The 24,457-nt window shown below is 34.6% G+C and overlaps 1 protein-coding gene across 1 annotated transcript in view; it reads left to right on the top strand.

The window, feature by feature from the left end:
- The window catches only part of PRMT3 (protein arginine methyltransferase 3), a 135,414-nt gene that overhangs the window by 72,112 nt on the left and 38,845 nt on the right, over positions 1–24,457 (top strand). The window contains exons 11-13 of the mRNA XM_079930802.1: positions 3,135–3,213; positions 13,772–13,959; positions 15,965–16,051. Of these exons, the coding sequence (XP_079786928.1) occupies positions 3,135–3,213; positions 13,772–13,959; positions 15,965–16,051 (354 nt within the window). The remainder of the gene's footprint in view (positions 1–3,134; positions 3,214–13,771; positions 13,960–15,964; positions 16,052–24,457) is intronic.

Here is a 24,457-nt window from a genome sequence, read left to right as displayed (position 1 = left end):
TAGCCCAGCGAAACAAATCTCTCTATCTTCACAAGAAGAATCTTGAAGCTGGAATTGGCACTAATTTGGCCAACCTGATCAAATTATTTCAATTGGGTTTAAAATTTTGTTTCTTAATTTTAAAGAAAGTTTTCTCATTTTTATCTTTTTTTTTTGTATGCACACAATGCGTATAGTTTTGGCTGGTCTGAAAAAAAAAGTGACTCCTGGGGCGGGGGGAAAAAGAATTTTAGTTCTGACTGGATTTTAATATAGGACCATTCACTAAATATTATATAATTCTGGACAATCTGGTAAGCCTTCATTCTCTATTAAATGTAATTTAAAAATTCTCACTAGCCTTTACAAATATATTTTTTAAGTAGCTCTTAATTTTTTTTAGTTAAACTAATTAGATTTACTGTTCCAAACCTTTTTACATGTATTAACATACTTAGTTCTCATAACAGCTTTATGGTGTAGAATACCATTGTTATTGTCACTTAATGTCACTGAGTCTCGGTTTCTTCATTTGTAAACTTGCCCAACGTTACATAGAGAAAGAAGCTCCTCTAGGATATAAATCTAAGAGTCCACCCTCTAAATTGGTTCTATTGGTATTGACCATAGTACCGATTTAAAATACGGTTATTTAATCTCAGATGAATGGCTAATTATAACTTTATCTTAAATGCAATAAATGAGCATGTTGCTAGAAGGAGCTACTTTCAGTTACGGATTGAAAAAACTTTTTTGGTTTGATTGTAGTATGTGGAAGTAAGATGGAGTTTGAACTTACAGAGGGAAAATACTTAGATTTAACTAACTACTTTGAAAGAATAATACTAGAAACAGTTTGACATGGTGCCAGATCAGTAACACACTATACTTTTTGCCCCCTTCCAAAAAAGATTGGACTATAATGAATACTCAATTTATATGAAAATGTGATTTTATTTTATTTTAATGTTTTAACATGCAACAATCTTGCAAATAAGGACCGTTTTTTCCCAACCTACTAATATGTTTTACCAACTGATCTTTTCCTCTTAGGTAAATAGATGCCTCCTCTTCAAATAATTTTTTTGGCAAAAATTATAATTCACTTTAATCAACTGATAAATGCTTATTTATAAGCATCTGTGTGCATAGATCTGCATGAATTATGTCAGATTGATAAAGATATCTTAGTTGAATTCCAGAAGGCTCTTGTGCTTTGAATACACAGATGATATTAATGAGGAACTAACTTATAAGAGTTAGACATTTTACTGAAGTGCTCTATCAAGGAAAGCAGTTTCCACCAAATCCTTAATTATCCGAATGTAAACACAGTAATAAAAGAGTTTTGTTGCTAAGTCTGTCTTTTGTAGGCAATTATTTTCTTATCAGTGGATTAGTGTGTTGTGGGGAGAAGCTAAATGCCAATATAGAGTTGCTAGCAGTAGTTTAATTAGGTTCCTTTATAAGTGATTCAAGCACTAGAGCTGTATTTTCTGTAAATTTAAATTTGCTATTAATCTCTTGGGAAGATTATCCATTCTGGGTTTGAAGGTTTTTCCTGTGCTAGAGAAACATTTAAAACAGTTTTGTTCATTGTGTTGTGTATTGATCCTCTTAGTTATTTGTGCACAGAACAAATGAGTGAGAACAGTTTTGATTTAGAATGCTGACATGAGGGTAACATTCATATTGGTTAACGCTTAGCCATAATAGGGTGTATTATGTGCTAAGCACTGTGCTGAACACTTGACTTTCCCTGCTGCTCAGGGCTATTGGAGGATGGGCCCCAGAAGAAGACTGACAGAAACTGGCATTGATCTCTCACTCATGATTACTTTATCATTTCTATAATAAAGTGTATAGCATACTATTAGAATGTACTGTGTTTGTGACACCAGTAGTGGCAGATTATCTTTTCATCTGTGCTGTGATTAGCCTTTCTTGGTGGAGGAGTCAAGTGTTCTCCAGAGTCTGGAGCACACTGGGGCTGAGTTTCATGAAATGTATTTCAAACAACATAGTTGTGCAAGGTGTTGATACATGTTAAATAGAAAAAAAGAGATTTCTAGTTAAAAAGTGGGTAATACTTGTTTAGAATTTGTTCAACCATCCTCTTTACCATAACACTTCTCAGAACTGTTAATGTGCTGATGTGCATTATGAATCTCTATATGAGGATGATACAGCATCTGGTCTTTCTCACCTCTCCCCTCCTTTTTTTTTTTTTTAAAAAAAAACTCTTCAAAGAGAATGTTTTTGGGCAGGAAACATTTTGGGAAAAGGTGTTCCAGACCAGAGTTTCTCAGCCTTAGCTCTGTGGACATTTGGGATCAGACATTTCTTTGTTTGGGGGCCGTCCTGTGTCAGTGAAAGACGTTTATCAGCATTGCCCCCACCCAGCTGTGACAATGAAAAATGTCCCCCAGGGGCAAAATCTAGTTAAGAACTATTGCTCTAGATTAATATTGCAGTATTCCAGGAAATTATAGGATACATTAGCAATTTCTATCTGAAAGTTTCCTTTTAATGTGGAAGAAATAATAGTCTAGAAAGTGGAAGCACAGGTAGAGAAGGTTCAGTATATTCTGCTGTAATAAACGTTCTGGATCCACTTTGTACCCTGGCCTGATTTTCTTTTCTTTTCTTTTCTTTTTTTAACATCTTTATTGGAGTATAATTGCTTTACAATGGTGTGTTAGTTTCTGCTTTATAACAAAATGAATCAGCTATACATATACATATATACCCACATCTCCTCCCCCTTGCATCTCCCTGTCTCCCTCCCACCCTCCCTATCCCACTCCTCTAGGTGGTCACAAAGCACTGAGCTGATTTCCCTGTGCTGTGTGTGGCTGCTTCCCACTAGCTATCTATTTTACGTTTGGTCGTGTATATATGTCCATGCCACTCTCTCACTTTGTCAAAGCTTCCCCTTCCCCCTCCCCATGTCCTCAAGTCCATTCCCTGGCCTGATTTTCTAATAATTATTATGTGGAGAATTTACTGCAAAAAATAATTTCAAACTTTGCAGAATATTATATGGTAGAGACTAAAAGTATATTTTCCATTAAAACACTAGCCAGATATTTAAATTGAACTGCATATGATGATACTGCACTTTTCTAAAATCCATTTTTTCTTTTTTTATACAGGGCTATTTTCTTCTTTTTGAGTCCATGTTAGATTCTGTCCTTTATGCAAAGAACAAATACTTGGCAAAAGGAGGATCGGGTGAGTATAAAATTCTAGTTTTAGTAATCTAATTTTAGTCTAGCAGAACCAAATGAACCTTTGGATTTCAAATAAACTATGCATGACTGAGAAAGTTCCCAATAGAGATGAAAGACATTTCCATCAGAGGAAGATTTAAGACATTTGTTTAGTGTACCGTTGATAGTAGAACATTATATAAGATATGCAGAACTCTTAAGTTAATGGTATTCTCATGAACACTTTTAATAAAAATACTAAGGACTAGATTTGGAAGCTTTTTGATACTCAAATAAAAATCTAACAGAGACTCTTTGATTTTTAATCTTTGTGACATTTAGGGTTTTTTTGTTTCTGTTTTTTCCCAAAAGAATGTTTCATACTAGGTTGGAGATCATTCACTTTGGTAGCAAATACTCCATGACTTCACTGAATGTATAAACCTGGCTTCTTTGTAATTTAACAAGAGTATTTAAGTAGTGAGTGGTTTCTACTAAGTTTTTAAACCACAGTATACCCAATCAGTATTTTTCAATAGATCCCAATAAATTTGGAAGGCTTCCTTTTCATGGCCATGGTGAACTTTTAATCATATTAGCTCTGTGTACTCAAAGTGAGATTGTGTTTTGACAGGCTTTCTGCTATGAACAGTTGTATACAAATAAATGTTCTCAGGGATTATGTTTTACTCATCTTTGGCTCTTCACTGAGCTCCACAGCTTCTGGAACATAGATAGAACATCATACATGTTTTTTGCATTGAATCATTAAAACTGAATTGCATAGCATGTCTCCCTTCATTCACCTTTCCCTGTACCTTCCCTTTCTCAAAGCTTCAGAACCAGTAAATCATTTCCATGGTCAGAGTACAGTTGATAAAACTGTTATATAAAAGTGGGTGAAAAGGAGGATACATTTTGAACTGGTGACATAAGGCACTTGACCATACTTATGCCTCCTGCCCATCCATGTTCTATGAAATTACTTTGGCAGTAAAAATCAGTAAGGCCAAAACATAAAGCATAGAGAAAATTCTCCAGTACAGTTGAGTTCTTTTTATAATATCATTTAAATAGATTGCCTTTGTTTTTCAAAATGCTCTCATTTTATCACTGTATTTCCTGCAACCATTTCAAGATACGCTTCTGATCTCTGACGTGAACGTGGCTAGAATTTTTAGATATATTTTACCCTGCAACAATTGGCTGTATCTCTCACTAATTGCAGTGATTGTTTTTTAAAGACAACTACACTTAATGACTAAAAACTAATATTATCTACCATTTGTTGATTGTGCAATAGTTGCCAAATAATACGCTGTACCTTTATTTATCTTATTACATGTAATCCTCACGTGTTGTAATCCTCACAACAGCCCTGTGAGACTTTAGAAACATAGGTGTCCTGGATGGTACATATTAAGTATCCAAGTCTTGAATTTTTTTTTTTTTCTAAACTCAGATCTGCCAGACTCCAGTATTCTTGTTCTTTTCAGTGTCCCTTGTTGTTTCTTTACTAAAGTGCATTTTATTGAATCTAATTCTTGCCTTGAAGTTGTTCTAGGGAAGATTCAGAAAACTGTTTCCATACTTCCCTGAGTGGTGTTCATTGATCTTACTGAAGGACTGACAGCAACTTAATACATTTAAATTGAATTCTTGATGAAATTCATTAAGAACTTACAGCCATGTGAATAATGAGGTTATAGCTGAAACAGTGGCAGAGCTATTTCCCATCATCAAAGGGATAAAGTGGAGGCTTTATTCTAGCTCTTTCCATATTTTTATATAACTGCTGTTAGCACTAAGATAATCTGGAAGTATATTGAAGAGAGGTCAGCATTTAACTTCATAAGCAGTGCTGTTGAATGTTACTTGTTAAAAGAATCAAGAAAAGTAGGAAAAGTCAGAAATGAGTAACATGAAGTGGTTTAGCCTATTTTGTGTATTTGTGTATGCCTTGATGAATAAATATCATCTAGATGCTCATTCTTTTATTGTAAACAAAGTTTTCTTTCATGTTTTTCTGAAGGAAAGATTTATTAAGCAATTAGCAGTGTCAAGGTTTTAGAAAGAATGATTGAATTATGAGAGAGGGAGACTATTGGAGACCATATAAGCATGAAGGGACCACAGTTTATTTTTACATGAATCCAGGTTCAGTTTATGTCTCACTTTATATTTAATGGCATGGAGTAAAGCCTTTATAAAAGACAGTCAGCCAATAACTTGAGTATTCATGCTCCTTATCACCAGGCAGTTCCACAGTACTTTAGAGGTACTCATTTACTACTGTTATCACTAATAAAAATAAAGCTTTGTGGGGATTCCCTGGCAGTCCAGTAGTTAGGACTCTGCGCTTTCACTGCTGTGAGCCCAGGTTTGATTCCTAGTCAGGGAACTAAGATCCCACGAGCCATGCGGTGCAGCCAAATAAAAAAAATTTTTTTAAGTTTTGTAAAGTTAGTGAAAGTGGATTTACTATTTTCTTCTATTATTAGCTAAGACTTACTAATTGTATATCAGAAATTGTTGTGTTTTACATTCAGCCAACCAAGAGATCAGGAGTAAAACCAAGAAAATGTTAGGTTGAGATCAATGCATAATTTTACAAGGAATTAAGATGAAAACCAATGTATATTTTAGGATGACAGCATAGAATGTAAATGCTTTATACCCTAAAAGTGTCACACATCTCACAAAAATTGTAAAGGGAATGCAGGAGGTAGGTGGGAAAGTGTGTATACTTAAATGGATTTATTTTATTTTATTTATTTTTTTTGCTGTACGCGGTCCTCTTACCGTTGTGGCCTCTCCCATTGCGGAGCACAGGCTCCGGATGCGCAGGCTCAGCGGCCATGGCTCATAGGCCTAGCCGCTCCGCAGCATGTGGGATCTTCCCGGACCGGGGCACGAACCCGTGTCCCCTGCATTGGCAGGCAGACTCTCAACCACTGTGCCACCAGGGAAGCCCAGATTTATCTTTAATAGGAATTTATGGGATATCATTTAAAGCTGACAACTCAAGTAATAGCATTAGAGCACATTTAGCACTACAGAGGTAATATTAAAATGATACTGTTGATTAAAATTGAATGGTGAGGCTTGTGGTCATTGATCCTGTCTGTATCATGATTGTAGTGGTGATCGTGTAACTCTATGTTATCAAATCACATAGGATTATACATCAAAAAGGACAGAGAGTGAGTTTTACTGCGTGTAAATTTTACCTCAATAGAGATGACTTAAAAAAAAAAAAATGAGGGCTTCCCTGGTGGCGCAGGGGACACGGGTTCAAGCCCTGCTCTGGGAAGATCCCACATGCTGTGGAGCACCTGGGTCTGTGCACAACTACTGAGCCTGAGCTCTAGAACCCGTGAGCCACAACTACTGAGCTCACAAGCCACAACTTCTGAGCTCACGTGCCACAACTGCTGAAGCCCACGCACCTGGAGCCCGTGCTCCACAACAGGAGAGGCCACTGCAATGAGAAGCCCATGCACTGCAATAGCCCCCTCTCGCCACAACTAGAGAAAGCCCACACACAGCAACGAAGACCCAACACAGCCAAAAATAAATTAATTAATTAAAAGAAAATGAAGCAGCATCTTCCACCTCCTTCAGGTCAAATGAATTATTACATAATTTGATTTCTAGCTATTTTGAAAAATATATTAAAACTCTGTACTAACTACCTACTTCTGTAATTGTTGTTAGTATTATCATTACATCTCTTTTTGTAATTAAAAAAATAATTGGGTGATTAAGAAGAGGAAAGGAAAGGGAAAAACAAGGAAATATACTAACTTTATCATTACTCGCAATAGGAGATTAGTAAATAATATTAAAAATAGACAACTAAAGATATTCTATAAGGTTGTAATTATAAAGTTAGCTACTAGAACAAAAAGGCAAACTTTGTAAATTAAAGAATTAATACTTAGGAAAAAGCAAAAAGACCATGTAGTTGAACTACTTAAAAAACAAAATAAAAACTACAGATACAGAATAATATAAAATGGTAGAGTTGTGAACAAGAAAAAGTTCTCATATCAGTAATGTAAATGGACTAAATTCATTTATTAAATGAAAAAGAATTTGATTGGATCACAAGAGAAAACCCAATTCTGTGCACTATATAGTGACACACCTAAAACAAAATTATATAGAAAAGTTAAACTTGGGTTAAAAAAGATACTCAGGCAAATAGAAAAAAAGTCATGATATTGATACCAAACAAAAGGGAATTTGGGCAAAATATTATATAATTATATGAATAAGGCTTAGCATTAAGGAGCAAAATCATGCCCATCTTCATAGCTACTGAAAAGGTTTTTTGTTTTATTTTGTGTTTTGTGGTACGCGGGCCTCTCACTGTTGTGGCCTCTCCCGTTGCAGAGCACAGGCTCAGCGGCCATGGCTCACGGGCCTAGCCGCTCTGCGGCATGTGGGATCTTCCCGGACCGGGGCACGAACCCGCGTCCCCTGCATCGGCAGGTGGACTCTCAACCACTGCGCCACCATGGAAGCCCTGAAAAGGTTTTTATATATAAAATGAATAATCTGAAAGTTTAAGAATGGAATACTTACCTAGTTAGTTTCCAAGAATCTCCCCACAAAATATCTACGAATTACAAAAGAGAAAAGAGTAAATTTCCATGTAGAAGCCTAGCAGACTCCACTTTAGTCAAGTAATCAGGGTTGACATCGTCCAGAATTGGACCAATTGAAATTGTAGGAGCACAAAGAAATAATTCGTTGCTTTGAAACTTCCTCAGAACTGATAATAGTTTTGTAAAATCATAATTGTTGCATAGAAATGTTAGGTGCCCATTAAAGGAGACATCTTCCATGGTACTGGAAAAGAATGTTGTTTTCATTGCCTTTCATTGCAAGGAAAATGAAAGGTTTCTTCCCCCCTCATATGGTCAGAACAAAACTCAACTTTCTTATGAGGTCCTTCACAGTGTACATCTTCTCTGATTTATAGTTGTCAGGATTATAAAGTTGAGCACTATGTTCAGTACAAAGCAAGTTACTAAGACAGCCGTATCCTAAGTCATTGTTTCCTAATCTTGGCAGACCATCACAGTAACTGGGACCTTTTGTTAAAAATATGGATCTTCAGACTCCACGTCTGATCCTTTTGAACCAAAATCTAGGGGAAGAGTCCTGTCGTAAGAATTTATTTAAGATGTACCCAGCAGTAGGTATTGCTGCCTCTGAAAAGTAGACACAGGTTTAGGTGTATATCATTAGTAGAGCCTAAGTCATGTATTCATGCCTAACTTGCAAGGGAGGGAGGGAAAGCAAGTTTTTGTCATTTTCAGCTTTCATAGAGGGAAGTAGGCCCTGCCTCAACATAGGAAATCTCTCAAACAGTTCAGAGGGGGGCAGCAAAATAGAGTGGCAGATATGTACTATATACACTGACAGATCTGTCTCTCTCAGGTTTTGCATTAGAATTTGCATTGGAAACCTGATCTATGCGAATAAGAAATTGCCTCTGTTATAAAGTCCAGGTTTACAAATATACTTTTCTTACTATTTCCCTCTCTGTAGAAAGCTGAGCTGTAGACTTTACTGACTCCTCCCCCATTTCTGCTTGGTTGCTCTCCTTTTTAGGATCTCTTTTACCTTATCACCTCATTCCTTTACTCAGATGGAATGGGTAAGGCTGAATGTTTCCATTTTCCTCACTTTGCCCTGAAATTTTATTAATCTCTAAACTTTCTCAACCCTTTTTTCCTTCCTCTTTCTTCTCCAACAGGTGCTCATTTACTGTGGGATAGTCGAGTTCCTCTTTCCTTTTTTTCCATTTGAAAAGCATAAAATTTGGCATCATGAATAAATGGAAAGCATAAAGATTTTGCAGTCAGACCTTGAGTTTAATCCCTGCTTCATCAGATGATTAGTTACCTAGTTAGCTGATGAAGACCAGTAATTTGGGCAGGTTACTTAATTTTTCTGAATTTCAGTTTCCTTATCTGAAAAATGAGGATTATAATCCAGCTTTATAGAATCAGTCAAAAGTCTGAATGAGATGCTTGACATAAAATAGTTGCTCAATAAATGTTAATTCCCCCCCCTGAGTTATAGCTGGTAAACATGAGATTAGTGTTAAGGTTATACCTTATAAAAGTTTTGAAATGAATTTAGGCATCATGGTGTTATCACCTGCTGTTTGTATAGTACATATCTCAGTGTAATCAGCCACTAACACTGTCTCATAGTGCTTAGAGGTTTCTTTAGTATTTCCATAATTTACTGTGTACTTCCTCATCTTCAAATCTGTTTTTCCCACGTTTATTATTTTTGTTCTGTTCAGTGATATTGCAGTAGTGTCATTTTCTACCTTTTTTTCTTATTACAATTTTTCAATGCATATTGCAGCAACATTTTAGCCTAGTTAAGCTTTAGAATGTGGGCCTAATCACTATTTATGCATTTATTATAAGTTAACGATGAGAAGATGTTCCAATTTCCAAATAAATATTAGTTAATTTTTAAGATAACCTTATTATATAAATTATTTTTTTAAGCTTATTCAACTCCCAAATTATTTATGCATGTCAGTCATTGTATTGTTGACTATTATTTCAGTGAAGTCTACCTCCATGTGGTTCACATATATTGTGAAAAGGACAGTCTATTTTGATTTATTTATTATCTCCTTTCATTCTAAACCTTTTTCCTCTCTGGTTATTTATATACAAGCAGTGATGCTAGTGTTTACTAGGAATTGTTTCTTTATGCATCTCAGTCTTATCCTTTAGTGTCCAAAAGTTTGTGAGGCATTTCTAAGGGATAAAGGATTTCCCATCTTTATCTGTTCACCATGTGAGCTATTCTAGTGACAGATGAATTCTGGGCAGTGAATCGAGAAGGACACAGATGTCAAAGCCATGAATTTATAAATGGTCTGTTAAGAGGGTGCTTTTGTCCAATCAACACTTTGTTAATTTCACCTACAAGAAGGAATAATTATTCAATTATGCTTCTTTCTGACAAAAATCAGGTGACAAATGTGTCAGAATATGAAGGTAAAGGGTTAGTCAGGATTCTGACAAGTGGCCCAAAATTTTAGCCAGCTCTGAGGAGATGGATAAAGAATCAAATTGACCTATAGCATTGATCACAAGTCTTTCATAAATATTCATAGATCTTACTAACTGAAAGATAAAAGCTAATTTCATTTCTAAATTCTAACAAATACAGGAACCATGATTTTCTGTATTATATTTTATTTTATTCTTTTGATTTTCTGTATTTTTGTGAAATATAATTAGCTTGAAAAATAAACCTTGAGGGACTTCCCTGGTGGTCCAGTGGTTAAGACTCAGCACTCCCAATTCAGGGGACCTGGGTTTGATCCCTGGTTGGGGAACTAGATCCCACATGCCTGCCTCAACTAAAAGATCCCGCATGCAAGTAAAAGATCCCGCGTGCCGCAATGAAGATCCCACGTGCCACAACTAAGACCCGGAGCAGCCAAATTAATTAATTAATAAGTTAATAATAAATAAGTAAACCTTGGAAAAGTTAAATCATATTCCTCTTTAGTCTGTTTCTCTTATTACCAACATATTTTCAAAACTTTTTAATTAGTTTTAGTAACTTATAGTTTTTCCTTATGAATGAAAAAACTATCCTTATTTCTTAGTAATATTACTGACTAGTACATCATATTGCTTGATACAGAGCCGGAGTTCAGCAAACTTTTTCTACAAAGGGCTAGGTAGTAAGTATTTTAAGTTCACTAAGATTTTTAATAATATTCTAAAATAGAAGAACTCTGTGAACCATGTTAAGTAGCTTGAATGTACACTGCACAACTCCAGGGGATATTTGGACACTGTGAGTGGTGCTCCCAGAAGTAGCGCAGTATAATGGCCCTGATAATGACCTCCCTCATCCATTTTTCCCTCATCTCCATCAGGGATATCTATATCTGGTGTGCTGCCTGTTTTTGTAGATAAAGTTTTATTGGAAAATAGCCATGCTTGTGTATTTATATATTGTCTTTGGGGCTTTCACATCGTAGCAGCAGAGATGAGTAGCTTTAATAAAGACCATACACAAAACCTAAAACAGTCACTTTACATAAAATGTTTGCTGACCCCTGATCTGTACCCTTATTATGTTCCTCTTTAAGGGTGAAATTAACAGGATATAATGTTGGAAAGCTTACATGATGGTCATATTAAGTCTGACAAAGTATACAAAAAGAAATTGCCAACTATCTAACGTTGCTTCAGAATTCTGTTTCTTCTTCAGTGCTTCTCATAGTAAGGACCTGGTTCAGGAAACTAAACATACATACCTTTCCTGTAGCAGATACTCTTGCTGTGTCAGCATTTACAGTAGCACATCATTTACTTTGAAAAATTTGTATTGATCAGAAATTTAAACACAGTCAAGAGGCTTAACACGTCCGTGGAGGAAGAGGAGGGTAGAAGTAACTCAGTTTACACAGCAGTCGACTCCAGCCCAATGCAGCTATCATATCTGCCTTACATGCCCCCTTAGAGAAGACTTGAGAAACTTCTTATCAGTGACATAGCACCAGTTATTTTTTCTGGGTATCTCACATGTCAGGTTTGGAAGAAGCAATTGCTCTGATGCCAGCAGATCTTATCGTGGGCTTTATTTAGAAGATAATTTAGTGCTGCTGTCGTTGAATAATAAAATTCCTACAGCTGTGGAGAGAAACAGAGTTTGGGGGAAGGAGAGGGTTATTTCTCTGCTGTTTAAGTCTGAAGGCTAGTTAATAATAGTAAAATTTTTTCCTTTGTGCATTTTTTGGCACATATGTACTTGCTTTCAGTTTGTTGATACAGGGGTATGTAACTTATATTTTAATTCAAGAATCCCCTATGTGTTGACATTTGAAGGACAAAGTTAATTTTGCTATTTATTAGTCCAAAAAAAAGAACATCAATGTTATTTTTTAAATTTTGTGTTATAAAGGTTTTTACTAGTTATGAGAAGAGAGTTTCTCCCTGAACTCTCTCTTTCCTTACCTCTCTTAACACTTACTCTCTTGGTTTTCTTCTTACTTCTGTGGTCTAGCTTCTCAGCCATTTCTTTTCAGCCTCCTTTTCTTCTACTCATCCCTTAAATTCCGCTACTCATTATGTATCCCTAGGTGACCTCATAAGCTCCCATAACTTATACTTGCATTTATGTGCTCACGGTTCCAAATTTATATATTGAACCCAGATCACCACTTTTGAATTTCAGACCTGTATAGTCAGCTGTTTGTTGGATATTTTTACCTGTTTGTCTCATAAGCATTAAACTCTCATATTCCTCTTGAATCTGCCCTTTTTTTTATTTCCTATTATAATGGTTAGTACCACAGTTTACCCAGTTGCTAAGTCTAAAACTGTGTCGTCCTTGACTCTTCCCTCTTTCTCACCTTCACAGCCAGCCGGTCTTACAGCCCTATGAGTTCTACCTCCTAAACACCCCTTGACTGTATCTCCTCCTCTCCATTCCCACAACCGTCACTCTATTTCAGATCGCCTGTATTATTACATTTATCTCTTAGTTTGTCTCTTAGTCTTGCTCCCTACCTTTTATTCTCCACATTGCACTCAAGGTGGCTTTTCTAAGACCAAAATCTGATCAAGTTGCTACCCTATGTAAAATTTTTCACTGGCTTATCATTATTCTTAGAATAAAGTCTGATTTATTAATGTGGTTTACTCAGCACTGTTTTCTTTGGTCCCTCCTTTGTCGACTTCTGTTTCACTGTTCCTCTCAAATTGGAGTGTACTGTGCCCCTACATGCCCACTGCCCCCTCTGCCTAGAACACTCTTTCCCTCCCACTGGTAACTTAGTTGGTCTTCAGTTCTTGCCTTAAACAATATCCTTGTTCCCCTGCTACAGCTACAGCTAACTCAGATTTCTGAGTTAGCTGTTTTTTTCTGTAGGTCCCTTAGTAACTTGTGCTTCCCCTTTCTTAGTATTTATTACATCACTAATAATTGCTAATATATTTGTCAGAATTGTGTAAATGTAAGTTTGAGTAGGGACATGTATGCACAGTCTGTAAAATAGAATAACTTATCAGCACACATTTGGTGCTCATAAATGTTTACCTTTCATAATGGATGAGAGAGGGTAATATGAACTGGTCTTCTACACAACTGTAAAATTCTATCACACAACACACCTTTTTAAAGGATTTGCCTCTTCACGTTTCAGAGGAACATTTAAAGTAAAAATCTAGTACCTCTTTTACAGTCAGCATGTTTAATGTTAATAAATATGTTTATTTCAGGATTGTGTCCATCCTTTCTAAATAATTTGAGTGGGAACCCATCATTGAAATCTTTGTTTTAATCTTACCATCACAGTAATAGAAATCTTTTATTTATTATTTTTTTAAAGAGGCCACAACATGGAACTTGGTTATTTTCTCTGATCTATACCTTTGTTAATCCCCTGCTGCTAGTAATCATTTGCTAGCAATCTGTACTGTTGGATTTGATATTTATATTTAGCCTTTAAAAATTATATTTTGTTACAAAGAGAGATAATGCTAAATTGTTCGTTGTTTTATTTGTTACAGTCTACCCTGATATTTGCACTATCAGCCTTGTGGCAGTAAGTGATATGAATAAACATGCTGATAGAATTACTTTTTGGGATGATGTCTATGGCTTCAACATGTCCTGCATGAAGAAAGCAGTTATTCCAGAAGCTGTGGTGGAAGTTTTAGATCCAAAGACTCTTATTTCAGACCCCTGTAGTATTAAGGTAGGTATTTTACTAATTTTATTTTCTTTAACAGTATGGCTATTTTTCTTAGTTTTCATTTATGAGTTTAGTATTTCAAATTAATATATTGATTTTATATATGTATCTTCAAAACAGTAATTATTCTTTCTATTTTAATTAATCTAAAGCAGCTTGATATCATAATATTTGCCAGTTCACTGTGTCATCCCTTTGAAATCACTTCTCTTTATATATTGAAGTTCCTTATACTGAAGGGTTGAATCATTTATTTTGGCTTAGCGAAGGCAAAAAGTCCTGCTGTATTGTCATTTCTGCTTCACCAGCACATTCTGGCCTTATCCTAGCATCTCGTTTACAGCCAGATTATTCGTTCATATATGTTTCACACAACTTCTCTCACCCAGATTTCTTCCAGCCTTTTCAGATTAATTAATTATAGTGACTGTGCCCATGAAACTAAAACCCTACTATGTTCACATTGCTTTAGTTAATTCCTTTTGTGTTTTAATCTTACTCTTCACCATGTTAATCTCTAGTTTTATTGTCAATTTTGCTATGTCGAATTTACATGGGTGGAATAATAACTTTGCAGTGAGTGAAAGTCCTGTTGCTTTTTTAAAAGACTTCTTAATTCATCTGTTTCAGTTGTATCATCAGATAAATATAGCCTGTTCAGTGTTAAGTTCAGAACATTGTCTCTTCTTTTTTAGTCCACTGTTACTTTCATAGTATCAATAGTTGTTCTCTGCACAAAGTAGATATTCAGTTAGTGTTCATTAATTTTCTTAAATTGATAAACTATTTTAAGTTAACACATAAAGTTTCTCAACAACAACAAGCTGATTAAAATTGCATTCAACTTTTAAGAAAAAAAATACAGCCTGGTTAATGATTGTAGGACTGTTCACTGCCCTGGTATACTGAGTGTAAGGGATTTATTTGGGTTCTTTGACTCAGGGTAGGGGTGTAAGCCAACTCAGCATTAAGACTGAGCAGAAAGAGGAGGGTCATGTGGGTGTGCTAATTTCTCTCTCTAGTTATCTCTTTGCTTAATGCCAGAAATTCTATGAATAAATAAAATAGTTGAAATAGAAAATTTAGGACTGATAAAGGTGTTTAAAAAGTATATATATATACACCCTTTCTCTTATTTTCTTTGTTTAGGTAAATATAGTATGTTCTGTGTTCTGCAATCCTCCTATAAATAAAAGGCAACCATGCTGTAACGTTTTAAAATTTTTCTCAAACTATTCAAAATAGAGTAATGTTTCAGGTAGTCATATGAATTGTGTTCACTGTATACCTACTCATGGTAAGTCAAATGTTGACAGCCTTTACAGCATCATTTGGTCACACTGCTGTAACTGAGTCCATCTACTCTCCATAGTGAAATGGAGAAGGATTTGAACTAGGTAGGGCAGAATAAGAAAATAAGGATATTTGGCCATTTTTTTCCTGAAGTGAATCTTCGTAGTTGGTTTTGCTCGTTGGTTGGAATTGTTGTGGTTTTTCCTAGTATGTAAGAAACTTCAGCTGCACTTACAAGAGTGAATTCTAAAACACCTTGTCCTTTTAAATAGCATATGTTTTCAAGTTGGCATTTCCTACAAAAGTATTAACTGTTATCACACATAATTTATTGTAAATGTATACCACTGGTGGTATACAGAATGATTTTAGTTGGAACACAGGAAAGCATTTTTTATTTGAGAGTATTTTAATGTGTCTTAGAAAAAACTTTAGTACAACAGAGCCATGATTTGATATATATTATTCTTATAAGAAGTCTAAGTAAAAAATACTAATTTGATTTAAAGAAAAATTAACTGAATAATAGTGCTAGTAGCCCTTAAATTTAGAAATAATCCCAAAAGTGAGGTGTGAATGATTAAAGTTGGCAAAGCATTGGTTTACAGTAATCCTTTTTGCATAAAAAAAAAGAAGGAATACTTTTCTGTTTGTTTCTGGTTTTGTTTTTACTATTTTTACTAAGTTCTTCCCTCCACTCTTTTTTCACGGGTAGCATATAGATTGCCATACAACATGTGTCTCAGATTTGGAGTTTTCTTCAGATTTCACCCTAAAAATCACAAAAACATCGTTGTGCACGGTAAGCTATTTCATTCTACTTTCACAAATCTCTCTAGTAGTGCAGTTGATTGGCAGGCTAATGAATTACCAGGCTTGTGATAAATGAAAAAGACTATTGCCTTTGACAGTCTATCTTTGCCTTTGTTAGACTATCGAATAGATCTGTTTTAATAGGTCAGTAGACTTCAGAAAAGTTTGTTTAGTTCAGAAGAGAAAGTATTAGGGAACCATGTTTACAGAATGATTTTTCTTTATAGATTCTTCATTATTACCTATCATATAATTAACTGAGAGCACTCAACTTTATCTTCATAGACAAAAATTAATGTCCTGCTCCTCTCAATAACTCTTAACACTCAATTTAGATGGAAATAAGATGTTTATTTGGTCTAATATTTTATATTCTTGTGAGAAAAATAATGAAGAAACTGATTGTTTACCTTTCCTTAAAGAATCAACCTGGTGTAATAGAAAAAGTATGCACTTTAGAAGAGTTAGACAAATTTGGTTTCACATTTGGTTCTGCCACTCACTAGTTTGTTACTTTGTTCAAGTTACCTTAGGTAATCTGTACCTCAGACTAATCAACTGCTTTAAGAAAAATGTTAATAATCCTTTCTGACTAGAAGACTAGTTACATTGATTAGTGAGATAATATGTGAAAGCACCTACAATGTAGCCAGAAATGTTATTAAAATATAGTAATGCTTTTCTTAAATAATTTCTAAATGTATATTCATACTAAGGTAACAATATATGCCTTTACCGGGAGACTCAGAATGTTAATAAAATGTAGGCCTTTACTTAAGAAGGTATGAATTTACATAGGTGTTATGATATAAATATTTATATTATTTTAAATTTTAATTATATTGTTTAAAAAATACGAATTATAACTTCAGAATTAAAATTTGTATTGAAAACTGTATTGTCAGAAACTGTGTGAAACAGATTAGTCATGTTAACTGTGACTCTTCAACCTGATTCTTTTCAATACTTTGCTCAGATTGACATACAAAAGATTATATGATTTCTTTAAAATTTTTTCAGTTCATTTTGAGCCAATAATTATTTTATATCCAAATGAGTTTAACTGTGTTCTTTGATGTTTTGAGGAATTCTTTTTTTCATTGAAATTGGTTTTACAATTTTGAAAAGTTTAGTATCTAAATCCCAGATTTATGATCATTAAGCACCCATTATATATTCATTTAATTGGTGAAAAGCAAAATCTCATTCTTCCCATTCGTTTATCCCAGATTTTCTAATTCTGCTTTTTAGTAACTGAAATGATTTGGTCAATTGAAATTACAGGCTAAAGTCTTTAACTCCTAGACTTACTCTGTGTTTTGATATTAGTAATCCTTGAGAGTTAAAAAAGACCTCTTTTTAAAAAAATTTATTGAAGTGTAATTGATTTACAATGTTGTGTTAATTTTTGCTGTACAGCAAAGAATGTATATATAACATATATATGTATATATATGTTATATGTATATACACATTCTTTTTCATGTTCTTTTCCGTTATGGTTTATCACAGGATATTGAATATAGTTCCCTGTGCTATGCAGTAGGACCTGGTTGTTTAATCCATTCCATATATAATAGTTTACATCTGCTAAGCCCAACCTCCCACTCCATCTCTCTCTACACCACCCTCTCCGCAACCACAAGTCTGTTCTCTATGTCTTTGGGTCTGTTTCTGTTTCGTAGATAAATTCATCTGTGTCATAGTTTAGATTCCACTTATAAGTGATGTCATATGGTATTTGTCTTTCTCTGTCTGACTTATTTCACTTAGTATGATAATCTCTAGATCCATCCATGTTGCTGCATATAACATTATCTCATTCTTTTTTATGGCTGAGTAGTATTCTATTGTATACATGCACCATATCATCTTTATCCATTCGTCTGTCAGTGGACATTTAAGTTAATTCCATGTCTTGGCTATTATGAATAATGCTGCTATGAACATTGGGGTGCATGCATCTTTTTGAATTATAGTTTTGTCCAGAAATGTGCCCAGGAGTGGGATTGCTGGATCATATGGCAACCCTATTTTTATTTTTTTGAGGAACCTCCATACTGTTTTCCATAGTGACTGCTCCAATTTACATTCCCATCAACAGTGTAGGAGGGTTTCTTTTTTTCCACACCCTGTCCAGCGTTTGTATTTTATAGATTTTTTAAATGATGACTATTCTGACTGGTGTGAAGTGGTACCTCACTGTAGTTTTGATTTGCATTTCTCTGATAATTAGTGATGTTGAGCATCTTTTCATGTGCCTGTTGATCATCTGTATGTCTTCTTTGGAGAAATGTCTGTTGAGGCCCTCTGCCCATATTTTGATTGGGTTGTTTGTTTTTTTGTTGTTGAGTTGTATGAGCTCTTTGTATATTTTGGAAATTAATCCCTTGTCAGTCACATCATTTGCAAATGTTTTCTGCAATTCCATATGTTGTCTTTTTGTTTTGTTTATGGTTTCCTTTGCTGTACAAAAGCTTATAAGTTTGATTAGGTCCCATTTGTTTATTTTTGCTTTTATTTTTTTTTCTTCACCCTTTCAGAGTAAGCTTATAGTTGTTTGATTAATCATCTACATTTCTTAAAACCTTCCTTTCCTTCCCAGTATGTGTCCTCTAACATGAGCCTGACATGAGTAAGATTTGTGGCGTAATGTGTTTATTACATTTTCATTGTCTGTGAATTCCAACCACCCACCCGTACCTGCTCCAGCTGTCTTTTGCTCTTTGACATTGTGCCAGCTCCTTACACTCTCCCCTGCCAGCCGTCTGGAGCTATTACGCAAGCCTAGTCTCTGCGGCTACTTTTTAGAATTTTTGCCTGGTTACTTGGGAATAATCCATTAGAAAAGGTATTAAGAGGATGAGTGCCTAATTGGAACTTTGTTTCTCCATTACATAATCAGAAGAATTAATGGAAATATGGGAAATAAAAAACAATGCCTGGTAAAGTGATGGAGAAAGTTACTTTGGGGAGGAAGAGGTGTGGCTTTCTTAGAGTGAAGAAAAAGATATCCAGTTTTGTACTGCTAAGTACAAACCTTCAAATACATTAAATGCTTTCTTTCTTATGCTGGAAACTTGAATGAATAGCTAAAAAATAAGATGGACGATTTCTCTGAATAGTTAAGCCCATTTGAAATCTATGCATAACCATTTATTTCATAATGAGATTCTAAATTTGTGACCTAATTAAAATATTGGAGGAAACTGGATTTTTCAAACTAACAAGATGCTTAGAACACCGTCTTTGAATTTAATTTCGATCGCATGTGTGCTGTAGACTGATAGTGCTTTTAGATGGCTTTGTGAAGTGTGTTGGAGCCTTTAATGGAAAAATATCTTTTCTTTGCAGTCTCTCCCACCAACATACACACAGACACACACACATACAGCCCAGAAGAAATTTGATAGCATTTCTAATTTAATGTTTTGCATTAGCAAACTTTATGTTTTGGGGAATTTAACATGATGTGATACTTATATGTAAATGTTTGAGTCTTGGTTGTCTATAATGGTTGAAGGATAATTTTCCAGTGAGTGCTAGTAACACATACATAGCAATTTTCTGACCATTTTTTACTGTATCAGTTGATATTATTGACAGTTAAGGTCAAATCACCTTTGCTTTTATGATGAGGTACGAAGCTTTAGTTAGCAACTGGCTTCCTATTTATCATATCAGCCTGTCTACCCTTGCAGTAAATGAAGAATAAAGTCCATTATTTTTATGGAAAGTTTATAGATGTTCAAAAGCAAATGATTTAAGGCTATACAATTTAGAACCAGTGTGTTTTATCTTGTGAGTTATGGCTTATTTTTTAATGTCATTTATGTAATTGTGTAATGTCCTCTTACTCTGTGTTCCAGCAGCATTTATATTGGCATCTGTCTGTATAAGCTCCTTAAAGATACAGACAAGCATCCTTTTCATAATCCTAGGTGTACATTAAATGACTTCTCATACTTCCTTTTATATAAATGTGAGTTGTTTACCTTAAGAATGAAAATATTTAAGAGGGTTTTATCAGATTACATGCTCACATACGTAATGTCTTTAACATGTAAAGATTTTTTTTGTTTGATACATCATCTCTTAAAGCAATCATTTTTCTATCTTAATTTCAACTTTATATTTTCTGTCTTTTATTCTACCTCTCTGTTAGTGTGTACTGGAATAATGACTGTACAGCAGTGTTCAGTTTGTATAAACTTTCCTTAATATGATTTTAAGCCTCATTTAACAAAGAATATTATTTTTTCTAGCCATTTTTCTTTTACTGCAGTTGTTAAAGATGAACCAGTGGATTAAATAAAAAATATCAGACTTTTTCAATACTTGTATTTAAAAACCTCTTATATTTTGGATTTTATACAAGTGCATAAATATGAGTTCAGTGACATTTGAGAGCTATTTAATTTTTATCATAACTTTTAAAATCTTTATAATAATGTAAAATTTTATATTAACAGACATTTCAGTTTGTTAAACAAATATTAAATGCTGACTATGTGCCAGATACTTTTCCGAAATCTGTGGGCACAAAACAAAACAAATAAAACTATACTCTGTCCTGAAAAGGCACTTAAGTGAGAGGAGACAGGTACTGACATTTTAGTATGAATAATAAAGATAGGAATATAGAGATATTAAGAGGGTAGTCTGAGATTGGGAGCACAGAAGTGAGGTATTTTTCTGGTGGAAAAATTATAGTTGATAATCAAATTTTACAGCCAAGATTTCATGACAAAGAAAATAAACTTTACCTCTCTCAAAAAAAAAAAGATTTGTGTTTTAAACAGGGAAGCCTATTCTGTTTCGAAGGATGAAAAGATTGACAGAAAAGCTGAAGTATGGTAGCCATGTAGGAAGTTCATTTTGGGGTAATTTCTATTCACTTATTTTTTTAATTCACTGGTCTTTTCTTCATTTGTATTCTTTCTGTTGTTAAGGTCACCAATAAATATTTTCATTTTAAATATCATGTTTTTTAGTTGTAGAATTAATATTTTGATTGAGTTATTATTTTTCATCTTTTTAACCACTTTGGTCAATCTTTTTACCTAAATTCCTTAATATTTATAATAATTCTTTTAAGATCTGTTTGCTAATTCTATGAGCCACCTGTGATTCTACTCCTGTTGCTTTTTTCTTTTGACTGTGGTCACATTTTCCTATTTCTTCTCATATTTCATAACTTTATATTTTATGCTAGACATTGTATAAAAGATAGTACAGTCTTATGTAAGTAATACTTTCTCCTAGACTGGCCTCCACTTACCTCTGTCTGGTAGCTAGGATGATGGCCTGATCCCTTTTATCTAATCTGGAGTTGAGCTTGATCAGGGCTGGGTACCACTGCAGTTAATTTACTGTGACTTGAGCATAAGATTAGGCCTCTCCCTCTTGCCAACTTCTTGGAAAGACCATCAGAATAAAGCTGAGTTTAGGGAGGAAAACAGAGTTAGGATTATTTATGATGTTTGAGAGATCTGATTTTCAGAGGGTCTGTCTATGCAGAGCAAGGGATTAGAGGGGAGAGGAAAGGTCCTGATCTGGGTTTGGCATAGTTCATGATCTAGTTGAGAATTGGTAGTGCCAACTAAAAATTGTCACTTGCTGTCTGCCTTTACAAGGATTAGGTCACTAATCTTGATGAGAGATTAGTTGCTCCCTCTTCGGAGCAGTTCCTCAGTGCTATCTGAGACGCTGTGTCCTGGGCTAGAGTCCCCATTTTGCCCCAAATAAAACAACTCACAACTCTCACGTTGAGTTTTTTTTTTTTTTTTTTTCAGTTGACTGTAGACACAGTGAGGGGTGGGTTTCAGAGTGAGTTTTGAAGAGTAAACAGTGTAGTTGAGCCATCTGCTTTTGAGAAGAGGGTGGTGCGTATTTACTCTCAGGATTAGCTGAAAAGTTTATTGTTCATATAAATGGGTTTTCTTGAGATGCCTGAAACAAACCACCTCATCTTTCTGGTCAAGAGTTTGTAGAATAGCAGAGAGCTGAATAGTAATACCTTGCTAATGGTGACAGCGAACTGTGTGGTTGCAGATGCTTTTGGCTTTGAGATCTAAACGCTGCAAGAAAACCTTTCTCTTCCTGTTTTGTCGTACAAGCACCAGCTTCATCTGCCTTCTTAGTTTGCAGAGATGACTAGACATCCCTTTCGGGATTCTCCAAATGCCAGTGCACCATACTAGCCCAGACCTGGCGGTCAAAAATTGGTTGGGTTTTCCTTATCCCAGCAAGGTTCCTGTGCCTGTGGCATTTTTACTGCTTTGCCCACCCATTGCCCCAGCATTGGATAGACGCTCTCAGGTGACAGCAACTGTTTCTGCCTGCTCAGTTGGGAAGGGCTCATTCCTCTCTGGAAATAATTTATTTAGACTTTTTTTTGCATCCAAGGCTCTTTGATGGTTTTAGTGAAAAATATAATTGTTTAGTTTCCCCAGTTTTTTTTTGTTGTTGTTGTTGTTGCATCAGAGTAAGGAGAGGGTCTTTTGCAAACATACCCTACTAGAAACAGAAGTCCTTGAATGCGTTATTTTAAAAGACCAAAAATCTAGAAAATAAATCTGGGTCTACACATTTAGGATTATTTTTAAGTTAGGAAAAGTAAGTGAAAATAAACAAAAGTTAATGAGTGAACTGAAAATAAATTATATGTTACCTCTCAATTCTCATTTTTTTTTCTTTTTTTAAAAAAATGATATACTTGATGAATGGTAGAAACATATATTTAAGAGGCACTGATATTTAGCTTTGGATGGAATCAGAACAAGTCTTGAGTTACAGTTTTTAAGGCTAATGTAAATGTTATTAAAAGAAACTTTAAAGTGTTTACCATTCTAACTTTCCTGATTCTCAAGGAGTACTCATAGTACTTGTTTTTATTTTACGCTTTCAGTAAGCTTTAAATTTTTCTGATGGCTGAAGAAGAAACATCAAAATGAGCCCATTTCTTTGCAGTTGTGTTCTTTAACTCTTCTTTCAAAGCTTTTTAAAAATCTCTGACAGTCGAAGCCTACTAATTTTAAACTCATTCCTTGGTATTAAATCAGTTCTTAGTACTTTTGGGTGTAAATTGACGTAATTTTGACCTTGCAAAGCCAATCAACTAAAGAAACTATTAAAACACATCTGTGCTGCTTAGAAATAGTAAGATTTGTCTTGAACTCGCATCATAGATTTTAGTGGGACATCTGGTATATATTTTAACAGGCTTCATTAAGTAAATTTTATGTCTCGGAGGGAGAGCATTTCTAATTGTGAGACTCCACCTCTACAGTCAGTTTTAGGTTTCTACTTAAATGAATAACCATACAGTCTAGAGCGTGGTCCTGAACTTTCTGCTCTCTTCTGAAACCTGAACCTTTGGAGTTAGGCTTAGATGGTGTTGAGAATACTTAAATCTCTTTATTTCCAGGAACTAGTTATTGAATAGTATTATGTGTTAAGAGCTGCAAGGCATTATAGTAATATAATAGGCATTAGGCAATATATAAGGCATTATAGTAATATAGCTGCAAGGGAATATAGTAATTAGCCATTAATGCTTCTATTCATGAGGCATTAATGGGGGAGACAGATATTAAAGTTCACTTTGTGGCTATTAGATAATACCAAAGAATTAATGAGAATTTGGTTATATGTGATAAAGGCATTGTAGTTATATAAGGAAATGTTCATATGTTTTTGGAGTCATAAACAAGTAGGTAGGGGAGAAGTGACATGATGTCAGGCATTCACTTCAAGACAGTTCAGCAAAAAGAGGGGCACGGGGCAGAGGGAGAATAGATGAAGCAAATGTGCCAAATACTGGTCACTGTTGAATATAAGTGATAGGTACTCAGAGGTTCTATAATTGTGTATATGTTTGAAGTTCTTCATAGTCGGATCTTTTTAAAAGATCATACTAATGACAGTATTCTAAGAAACGCCTAAGAGTGATGAGGCAAATGTACTGTGCTAAGTTGCTTCTATAAAACTCAGCTATCTGCTGTAGCTACCAAGGCTGAACACATGCTTACCCTATGGCTTAACCTTTTCACTCTTAGAAATACCTTCATATGTTCACCAAAAAGACCTGTACAAGAATGTCCATTGCAGCATTGCTCATTAGATCCCTAAACTAGAAGTAAGCCAAACATTCATCAATAGTAGAATGGATAAATACATGCAGTATATTTATGGAATAATATACATCAGTGGGAAAAAAAGGTGATCTTGACTATACACTATGACATGGATGAATTTCATGAATACAACATTCATGAAAAAAGGAAAAAAAGCCAAATACAGAATCTGTCTTTAAATTTCCATAACAAGCTAAACTAGTATAATGGTGATAAACATCAGAATAGTGGTTACATTTTGTGGGAGGATTTATCAT

This window comes from Stenella coeruleoalba (genome assembly GCF_951394435.1).
Source record: "Stenella coeruleoalba genome assembly, chromosome: 8".
Taxonomy (NCBI): Eukaryota; Metazoa; Chordata; class Mammalia; order Artiodactyla; family Delphinidae; genus Stenella; species Stenella coeruleoalba.
This window is presented reverse-complemented; position numbering and strand designations above follow the sequence as displayed.